The sequence below is a fragment of the Zingiber officinale genome, chromosome 5B (assembly GCF_018446385.1).
Source record: "Zingiber officinale cultivar Zhangliang chromosome 5B, Zo_v1.1, whole genome shotgun sequence".
Classification (NCBI taxonomy): Eukaryota; Viridiplantae; Streptophyta; class Magnoliopsida; order Zingiberales; family Zingiberaceae; genus Zingiber; species Zingiber officinale.
This window is the reverse complement of record NC_055995.1, coordinates 25391138-25401573: the sequence shown is the minus strand read 5'-3', so window position 1 is coordinate 25401573 and position 10436 is coordinate 25391138. Positions and strand designations below refer to the sequence as shown.

The window sequence follows — 10436 nt, the reverse complement described above, 5'->3', positions numbered from 1 at the left end:
GGATATCCAATGGGTACACCCATACCTATTAAAGGATCGAATATATTCTATTCGTGTAATTTTTTTTCTTTCTATTGAGTTATTATCATTCAACAAAAATATATTAAAATTAATATCCTATTAATATATATATATATATAATTAAAAAAAATGGATTAAACATTTATATAGGCCTACTAATATCAACAAAAGAAATAGTAAATTGATTTTAGAAAAATTTTTTTTCTTTAATATATGTATATATATTATTTAATCAGATATTCGGGTCGGGTATCAAATATTGATAGTTCCTTCATACCCTCCTTCATTCGAGTCGGATGTCAAATCCTCCGTCAAATTCAGATAAAATTATCATCTATATCTATAATTTTAATCCAAATGCCCGCCCACAAGTAAAGCTAAGTGAGGATCATTCTCGAGTAGTATTGCAACGGACAACGGGCAAAGTGACATTTCCAGGGCGTTAATTTAGATCCCAGAAAAATAAATGGGACAAATGTTTAAAAGACAAGGTGCCTAGCACCATTACTATATTAGTGAAGTGAGAGCTAGATCCCCTCGTTTCCCCGATCCGATCGCCATCCGAACTCCTAGGGTTCGACGTCCGGCGGCTCCTTCTTGTTCCGGCGGCCTCTCCGGCCCTTCCTCTCCCCCTGCGTATCTTCCATTCTTGATGCAGGACAAGGCGGCCGCGGAGGACGGCGAGAAGGAGACTTTTTCGAAGAAGCCGCGCCACTGCGAAGCCGAGATGCCCCTTACTGATTCCGAGGAAGACTCTTTCCTCTTTCCCGTGGAGGAGATCGTCCAGTACCCTCTTCCGGGATACGTCGCTCCCTCTTCCATCAGCTTCAGCCCCGATGGGCGCTTGATCTCCTATCTCTTCAGCCCAGATGGTACCCTCCACCGTAAAGTCTTCGCCTTTGACGTTTCCTCACGGCGGCAGGAGCTTGTGTTTTGCCCGCCTGACGGAGGCGGCCTCGATGAGAGTAATCTCTCGGCTGAAGAGAAGCTGAGGCGAGAGAGGTCAAGGGAGAGGGGATTGGGAGTCACGAGGTACGAGTGGAAATCGAGGTCCTCTTCTTGCTCCGCTCCAGGGAAACCCACTATCATGGTGCCATTGCCAAATGGGGTCTGTGCTCTGCCCTATTTCCTGATTTAATGAGCAAGTGTTGACATTCAGCTAATAGGTCAATTGTATTTGAAGCAATTTCTGTTTTGAACATTAAAATGCTTCATCACAAGTAGCTATTCTGCGTGCCTTTCTACCTGTTGATCTTAAACTTTCTTCTTTGATTATGATATATTAAGTGATCACTATCTGTTTCATCAGGTATATTTCCAGGAAATATCAGGCTCAGAGCCAGAGCTCAAGCTTACATGTTGTGCTGGCTCGCCAATTATTGACCCGCATCTGTCACCAGATGGAAGCATGCTTGCATATGTCAGGGATGATGAACTCCATGTTTTAAACCCGTCTGGTGGGGAGCCTAAACAATTAACTTTTGGAGCAATTGCAAATAGAAAGGTGGGATTCGTTTCTTGTTTAATGTGTTGCAGATTGATTATAGTTTTTGTAACTTGGAAATTCTTTGTCATGTGCTAGTGGTATGTATCCCTTACTGTCTTTTTTGTTCTGATAACTTCCAATACTTGGGATTGTCTTCTAACTTGACATAACTGTTGGGACGAGTTACCGTCTCGTAAGCTAAATAATCGGCGGTAAAGGTTACTTGGAGAATATTATAATTTTATGTTGAGTCTTCAAGTTCTCTCCTGTTTATTATGTAGCTTGGTTGTCTCATCATAAAATGTAGCAGGTCACTGGAACCTGTTGAGTTGTTTCAAAATTCTCTTTCTTCAATGTCCAGCAAAAATCATTCAGAAGATTCTACAGATCAAGATGGTTCTTGGGTAAACATGTGGGTTCTTGCACATTATTTCAGCTATTCATAATGGTGGAACTAGGATTTTCTCGCTCGTAGGGTGCCAAAAAAATATACAATTTTTTTTTCGATAAAAAGATTGGTATCAAGTCTGTATTTAAAAATCAAAATGATACTTTTTCTGAAGTGATCTTCTCATTTTGTTAATTTGGAGCATCTCTAGGACAGATGTACAACATATTTCCCTTTTCTTCAGCATCCAACGATCAATGAATAACATATTATATCATTTAGCATTTATACCCTCAATATCTTACATATATCCTGCATCTGTTAGCAGAAAATGTTCTTGCTTCTTCTAGTGTTCTGACTTCAATGTTTATTTAGAATAAAGGTTGTTTTCAGTATGGTTCTTGAATTGAGATCTATTCCATATTTCCACTGATTTGTAGATATGGATTCTTCTATTCTTATTAATCATATTAGCAAAGAATGAAATGAGTGTCCGGAATTACAAATGTTGGGTTTGTTATTTTATGAAAACCATATCTGTATCCTAAACCCTATCCTCAGAGATGACGATGCCTTTTCCTTTACCGAAAGGATCTAGGCTGTGAGGGTTTAGGGCTGTCTTTAAGACTGGCAATATCAACCTCAAGTTTATGTGGGTCTCAAGAACTGATACCCTAGTCTCGAGTAGTACATTTCGAGGATGTGCAATGACATTTTTCTTTATTGGAAGTAGAAGTAGAAGTGGAAGAAGAAGGGGCATCACCATGCTTATGTGTAGTAACCTCTGATGGATATTCATAAAGAATAGGGGAGATTATAGGTGTAGAAAGAAAGATGACATAGTCCTTCATAAGGCGTAATGCATGATCGGGGGACCAAGAAATTGAGTCCCAAAATATGATGAATGTGGCGATGATTAAGGAGTCTAACCCAAAGTTGATTAAGAGTAATAGGTGTGCTAAAAGTGCCACAGTTAGTATAAAATCGTAATCGGATATTTTTTACAAACTTATTACAAATGAGCTTTTGGTCATCAAATTGTGTACTGACCAATAGAATATTGGTCTGCTAAATGAGAGTGGCCGGTAGAAAAGAAAGTAGAAGAGCTTCATCAATAGTGGAGTTTGTGGCTCCACTATATGGTTCTCTAAACCAGAGAAGACGGCGAAGACCCATGTTAACCCCTAAACCAAAACATAAGCCAAAAACAACTTATTATTTGAGAAAGAGTAAGGCTAAAAGGCCTTATCTAAATAAAGAAAAACATGTTAGGAAATTCAAACCCCAAATAGACTTATGTAAACACAATAACATGTTCTGCCTGTCCTAACGTGAAAAAACTTATATACTAGAGAAGCCCAATTAGTTGGCTGCACTAACCTAGACTTAGTAGAAGTACAATCTTATGTATTAGATGCATCTTCTATATACTCTATTATTTCCGTTGAAGATATGGAAGACATTCCCTCTTCTTCTGACTATACACTAGTCAATTCCTTTATTTCCAATCCCTATGGGTTAGTTGAGAAATATGGAGTTACAACTTCCTCATTCCAATATTTATCTAGATCTTTAAAGAAAGAAGTTATTTCTTCTGACCTATTCATTAAGTCATATGCCATTTGATTGGCATGTTGAATCTTAGTTTGTCTTACTATGTTCATGTGTCTATCATGTAATTGTTTAAGTAATTGTAGAGGAGTTTTCTCTTCTACATTCATCAAGTTTACAGTTTCTTCTATTTCTTCTTCATTTTGTGAATTAGAAGATTGATATCTTGAGAATCTAACCATTAAGCTTCCATTTCTGTCATTATACATTATGAAAACTGTTGGTGGAAGTGTGGATTCAGCATTTTCTAAGTCGATATTCCATTCTAATCCTGCTAAGGTTTCTGAATTAAAGTTTCTAGGTTTAAGGAAATATATTCTTTTTGAAGTAAAAGCTTCAATCATATCGGTGACTTTGATTTTAAAATTATTTTGTATATTCTAAAGCTTCATAATGAGTGTTTTCAAACTGAATTTTGTTCATTTATACTTGATTTCATCAAGTATTTTATGAAGAGTTGTAAGTTCTTCGTCAATCTGCGTCCTATTACGGGTAATCAGTCCTTTGATTTGCAGTAAGAGGGCTTTAGATTGAGTTTCTAAGTGTCAGGGTTTATTTTCTTCAATTAACTTAGATAGGGCTAGTATGCCCTGTTTTGTAGGAATATTATCTAATCTTAAAGTTCTTTTTAAAAATTCTTGAGCTTCTTTAAGATAATCTAGATTCCTCTGAAGCTCAACTAATATCTAGTTTTGCTGTACCAAGCTATTAGTTATATGGTCTAAGATCCGGAAGATGTTTCTTTGCTGGAGTTCCAAAGAACTTCCTAAACTTATAAGTGGATCTGTAAATGATTTTAAGGAATTAGAAGATCAGCTAGATCAGATACAATGTAGTGATCTTGATTTCATGTATTCTCAATTTATTCCCTGAAATCAGACAGACTTACCAAAGGGGTTGTCCTCATGATTGGATGCTCCAAGAAGGAACATATAATATTCTTTGTTTTATCTGTTTATTTTACTCATCTATAGATAAAAGAGGAACTTGTAAACTTTGTAAGAAACAAATCTGTAACCTATGTCTAAAGCAGATTTTTGATATTACCATCCCGCCTGTTCACTCTGTTAGAGGAAATATTCAAAATGTACTACTCGAGACTAGGGTACCAGTTCTTGAGACCCGCATAAACTTACTTGAGGCTGATATTGTCAGTCTTAAAGACAACCCTCGCAACATAGGTCCTTTCAGTAAAGGAAAATGCATTGTTATCTCTGGCTTTCATAAAACCCCCCAGCATTTGTAATTCCTGACACTTAATAGACATTCAAGTTCAATGTACTTTAAATATTCAAGGACATTGAACTTACACTCCATGCTTTTCTCGATAGAGGAGCCACAAACTCAACTATTGATGAAACTCTTTTACTTTCTTTTCTACTGGCCACTCTCATTAAGCAAACCAATACTCGATTGGTCAGTACACAATTTGATGACCAAAAGCTCACTTATAATAAGTTTGCAAAAAAGTCCAGTTAGACACATCTTACTGCCACCAATTAATTAGAAAATCATGTGTCTAAGTTTTCTGGAGCATGTTGCCCTGTTAGCTCCGTCTCTGAAGGGGGTAGAAGGCAAGGAAGTGTTGGGACTTGGAAACACATTAGGCGACTTTGAACAGGTCAACTAAATGCATACTGATTTAAGTGTCTGAGATAAAGAAACTGGAGATAGGGGTTGCAATTACATCACAGTGAGGAGGGGATTGTGACACAAGCAAGAATCAAAGAGATGATATTGAATGCTTCAGTATTCTTATGGAAACACCCCTATTATTTTGTAAATTACAGTAAGCACCTCTCTATTTTATAAAATGGTCCATTTACTTTCTGAAATATACCATAGAACGTGTTCAGTATAGTAGTTCCCTCCTCACTGTGCATGGAATGCACGTAGGTTCAGCAAATTTGATTCATTCAAGCTAGGATTGGTGAACTTCTCGATTTGGTCCTTTAGTTGAATTTCATCGTGTTGTAATACTTGTTCTGTTGGTTTTTGATGAACACACTGTTAATATCAAGTTGAAGTTGGGCTATTAGTAAGGTCCATATTATACATGCTACCTTTGCAGGAAAGGAGAATTTTTATGCTAATCCATGTGTCCAACAAGAATTATAATAGATAAGTTGTAATGCATCAAAAAGTAAGTCTCACACTTGGCTTCGTCCATGATGACTGATAATTGAAATATTGTGGCAATACCTAAGCTCCAAGAATTTCTGTTGATGCATTAGTATACTCATTGAAAAACTCCTAGTTCATTTAGTTGCATAAGTGCTGATAGCTGGGAGGTATGTTAACGATAAAGATATCTATATCTTTGGGACATGCTAATGAAGAAACATTGAATGTTGCTAACTGATTTGGAGTCAACTCTTTGCATTAAGGTGCGCCATGCACAAAGCAGTACAGCTGTCAATGTCTTTTCCTGATTTTCTTATAAGCTAGGATTATTTCACAATTGCAATCTGCATATTGTATATGCTGGAAGTTTGAATTATATAAAAAAAAGGGCAGCCTGGTGCACGAAACTCTCGCCATGCGGGGTCCTGGGGAAGAATCCATTGTACGCAGCCTTACCTTGCTTTTTGCAAGAGGCCGTTTTCAGGATTCGAACCCGTGACCTTTTGGTCACATGACAACAAGTTTACCGTTGCGCCAAGGCTCCCCTTCCGTAAGCTTGAATTATATGCTCTCACATATTCATGGTTGCTTTCACACCCATGCTGTTTCTCTTAAGAAACTTATTGTGTGTTTATGAATCTCGTATTTGGCATCTTTATATAGAGCATCTAACAGATCTGATCTGTTCTGTTCTGTTTTCAGACTCATGGTCTTGCTGAATACATTGCTCAGGTGCAACTTTTCTCCTCTCTGAAATTATAAACATGCTCAATAGACCATTGAAAATCAAATTGTTTTTCTACTGATTATTTCTTTGTCCATAGGAAGAGATGGATAGGAAGACTGGATTCTGGTGGTCTCTTGATAGCAAGTATATTGCATTTGCTGAAGTTGATTCAACTGAGATCCCTCTTTTCAGAATTATGCACCAAGGGAAAAGTTCAGTTGGCTCAGATGCACAGGAAGACCATGCATACCCATTTACAGGAGCTGCTAATGTCAAGGTTCGACTTGGGGTTGTTCCTGCCTCTGGTGGAGAAGTTACTTGGATGGACCTTAATTGTGGATTACCGGGTGAAGTTGGTCGAGATGCAGAATACCTAGCTAGAGTCAATTGGATGCCAGATAATTCTCTTATTGCTCAGGTCCTGAACAGGCACCATTCCAAATTAGAGATTTTTAAGTATGATATTCAGACTGGGCAAAAGGAAACCATACTTGTTGAAGAGAACCATATATGGATAAACTTGCATGATTGCTTCACACCTTTAGATAAAGGTGTGAATAATTTCTCTGGCGGTTTCATTTGGGCAAGTGAGAAGACTGGTTTTAGGCATCTCTACCTTCATGACAAGAGTGGGGTTTGCTTAGGACCCATTACTCATGGTAGTTGGATGGTTGAGCAAATTGCGGGTGTAAATGAAAATGCAGGTCTTATTTACTTTACTGGCACCTTGGATGGGCCACTGGAATCTAACTTATATTGCACCAGCCTTTTTCCAGACCAGAATGCTCCTCTACAACCACCAAGGAGGTTGACTCAGGGAAGTGGAAGACATGCAGTTATCCTTGATCATCAAATGCAGAGATTTGTTGATGTCCACGATTCTCTAAATTCTCCTCCCAGAGTAATTCTTTGTTCCTTACATGATGGGACTGCCACACTTCCTTTATATGAGCAGCCTTTTAGTGTCCCTCGTTTCAGAAAGTTACAACTTCTGTCACCAGAGATTGTGCAAATATCTGCTAAAGATGGTACAACTTTATATGGGGCTTTATACAAACCTGATGCAAAAAAGTTTGGGCCACCTCCGTATAAAACATTGGTCGGTGTTTATGGTGGCCCTAGTGTCCAGCTGGTGGTTGATTCATGGATAAATACAGTTGACATGAGAGCTCAGTACCTTCGGAGTAAGGGAATCTTGGTGTGGAAGGTAAATCCCTTTGTTATTGTGTTTTGTTTTAAAATTTCTAGACTAGAATGTACTGTCTATGCTCCACCATCAGATTTATTTTTTAACTAGTACATTTATATTAAAGATGCATATTCAATAGCAGGATATGATTAATATGGACCATGTTTGTACTACCAGTGCTGAACTTTAGTACCATGTATACTTCTAAAACATATTTAACTCTTTTTGTTTTTGTTTGTCATTTTTTAGACTTGTTTTTCATGGATTCTTGAAATTGTGGGGTTTTATAGAAAAGATCCTTCAAAATCAAATTACTTTAAATTTATAGTTGTTCATTCATGTGATACTAATACTACCTTCCTCTGATGACTTGATCACATTAGTCTGAATATGGTGAACTATTTAACTGTGGTTTGTGAAGATTTTGTTGTGCAATTCACATTTATATTTTATACTGTATATTTTTCTTCACTGAAGAATATATAAATCAGCCTGGAAGCTTAGTTTGCAAAAATGAATCATATCCATGTTGTGTCTTGTATTACAAGTTTACAACCAATATTAGGATAGGCTGGATTTTGTCTATCTTGAGAAAATGCATGCTTGCGATGATACTGTCCTGTTAACTCTAGTGTGCATGTCTTATATATTTTTTTTCAGGTACTTTAGTTAAACTATTTTGAGCAGAAATCCAATAGATGGGAAGCACCAATGATCTAATCACTCAATATGAGATCGAAGAGTCCCAATGAACTCTATTATTAGCCAATTTGCCTTTCTCTTTAACTTCACATTTACTGTATCTTTCTATGGTGTTTATTCGCATACAGTTCTATCTCTTTTCTTCACCTACAAGCTACAAAATAGTCTGATCCTCATGATTCATCTTTTCTTTCACTTCTCTTTGCAAGCTAGTCCATTGCCTCATAAACCAGTTCTTCTCAGAATTTGGAGTAGAAACTCAATCACTCAAATCTGTCTCTTGAGCTTGCTTAGTTCCTTTAATATCGATTAGTAGATCCAAGCTTCATGATCTCTGTTGTTACTTGTACATTCTATGGGAATCTATTTCCAGATTTCATTATAGCCTTATTTAACCTCCCTGAATCTGGATGTGCCCATCTAGAACTTGTTTGTGGTAATATTCCCACAATCATGTGATAGTATGCCTGCTTTTCTGATAACTGAAGTATGTGACTGTTTAGCATAGGTTATAGTTTATCTTCTTTTGTGTGCATTTTTTACTTAGGTACCTATAGTTTATCTATATTACGTAAACCTCATTTTTCTTTTAAATTTCTGCTTTAGTGTAAATATTATCAGATGAATCCAATTTAATATTAGTTAATTTATATATCATATAATCTGAATGTTTTTATTATTTTTTCTATGTTGTTTGTTTACAATCATATTTAGTCAAAAATTATTTAGTTAACATACATAAACTTATGTCATTATGGACCGAAGTGGAGATTTTAGAGAAAAATAGGAGTCACATGGATTAATACAAGTCAGCTACCAACAGTGTTTATATAATTAACCCTTTTATTTATATATTGGCATGAAATGTGTTGTTTGGGTTGTAGATTGAAATACTTCAAATTTTGGTTGACTGTATATATGAATCTCCATCTGGTGTCATAGTAAATAGTTGCACGACTGTTTATGTCCTAAATGCTCCAAGAAAAAACAACGAATTTCATCTGACCCCTTTTTTCTGTTACGATCAACAATGATCTTGTTATCTTTTCCATTTTCGATATGGTTGCTGTATCAGAAATTGATTGTTTTTTCATTGCAGCTAGATAACAGAGGGACTGCAAGGCGAGGATTGAAGTTTGAGGGTCATCTGAAACACAACTTCGGTCAAGTAGATACCGAAGATCAAGTGACAGGCGTAGAGTGGCTTGTGAGGCAAGGTCTTGCCAGATCAGGTCATATTGGTATATATGGCTGGAGCTATGGGGGTTTTCTGTCAGCAATGAGCCTGGCAAGGTTTCCCAACACTTTCTGCTGTGCTGTATCAGGTGCCCCTGTGACTTCATGGGATGGATACGACACATTCTACACCGAGAAGTACATGGGCTTGCCCAATGAAAACCCTGAAGCCTACGAGTGTGGATCAATAATGCACCACGTGCACAAACTCAAAGGGAAGCTGCTACTTGTTCATGGAATGATCGATGAGAATGTGCACTATAGGCACACAGCCAGACTCATAAACGCACTCATTGCTGCTGGCAAGCCATACGAGCTTCTTCTCTTTCCAGACGAAAGACACATGCCACGTCGACTACGAGATCGAGTTTACATGGAGGAGAGGATTTGGGAATTCATAGAGAGAAACTTGTGAGTGGCCATGTTATTTTTCCTCTGGCAGGTCAAATGTGAGTTGAATGGCATGTAGCTCTACCATCATTAGCCTGGTGATTCTGTTGTGGAAGCCTGGAAGGAAGGGCCCAAACCTTCCAGACTTTCTCAAATAAAAAGAGCGAGGATCCGTTTCGTCAGGGTCTCCATGGAAAATACGCTATATCGGGAGTTGGATTGATGTTATCTGGACTTCGGAGTTTGAGAGGGTCCTTTCATGTATGTACTGTTTATTCTCGAAAAGCTTCTGTTGGAAAGTTGTATTTCAACAACAGAAATGTATGAATAAGATCCATTTAACTTAGCTCCTCGATCCAATAAAACCAAAGTTATAAGTCCCCAAAAGTGATCAATCCTGATCAAATTGATAAGGCTGAAAGGTAAGCTCTGGCAAACTACTATTTTTCGATATAATAACTTAAGTTATTAATTTTGTATATGATTACACTTGGAATAAGTCTTTTTATTTTATGATTAATATTATAGGATATTGAATTGTAAATGTAAAACAATAATTTAT

At 37.1% G+C, this 10436-nt stretch overlaps 1 protein-coding gene across 1 annotated transcript; it reads left to right on the top strand.

Moving 5' to 3' along the window:
* The first annotated feature begins 549 nt into the window (after window positions 1-549).
* LOC121984258 (dipeptidyl aminopeptidase 4-like) lies at window positions 550-10220 on the top strand. Its single transcript, XM_042537104.1, has 5 exons — window positions 550-1129; window positions 1331-1525; window positions 6333-6362; window positions 6455-7564; window positions 9348-10220. The coding sequence occupies exons 1-5, from the start codon at window positions 674-676 to the stop codon at window positions 9897-9899; spliced, it is 2343 nt and encodes a 780-aa protein (XP_042393038.1). The 5' UTR covers window positions 550-673; the 3' UTR covers window positions 9900-10220.
* Window positions 10221-10436: the final 216 nt, after the last annotated feature.

Bases quoted from the DNA above. Each gene is read 5' to 3' on its own strand.
- LOC121984258 (XM_042537104.1), top strand. From the start codon at position 674: ATGCAGGACAAGGCGGCCGCGGAGGACGGCGAGAAGGAGACTTTTTCG. The intron at 1,526-6,332 runs GTGGGATTCGTT...TTCTGTTTTCAG, and splicing joins GAGCAATTGCAAATAGAAAG to ACTCATGGTCTTGCTGAATA. The intron at 6,363-6,454 runs GTGCAACTTTTC...CTTTGTCCATAG, and splicing joins TTGCTGAATACATTGCTCAG to GAAGAGATGGATAGGAAGAC.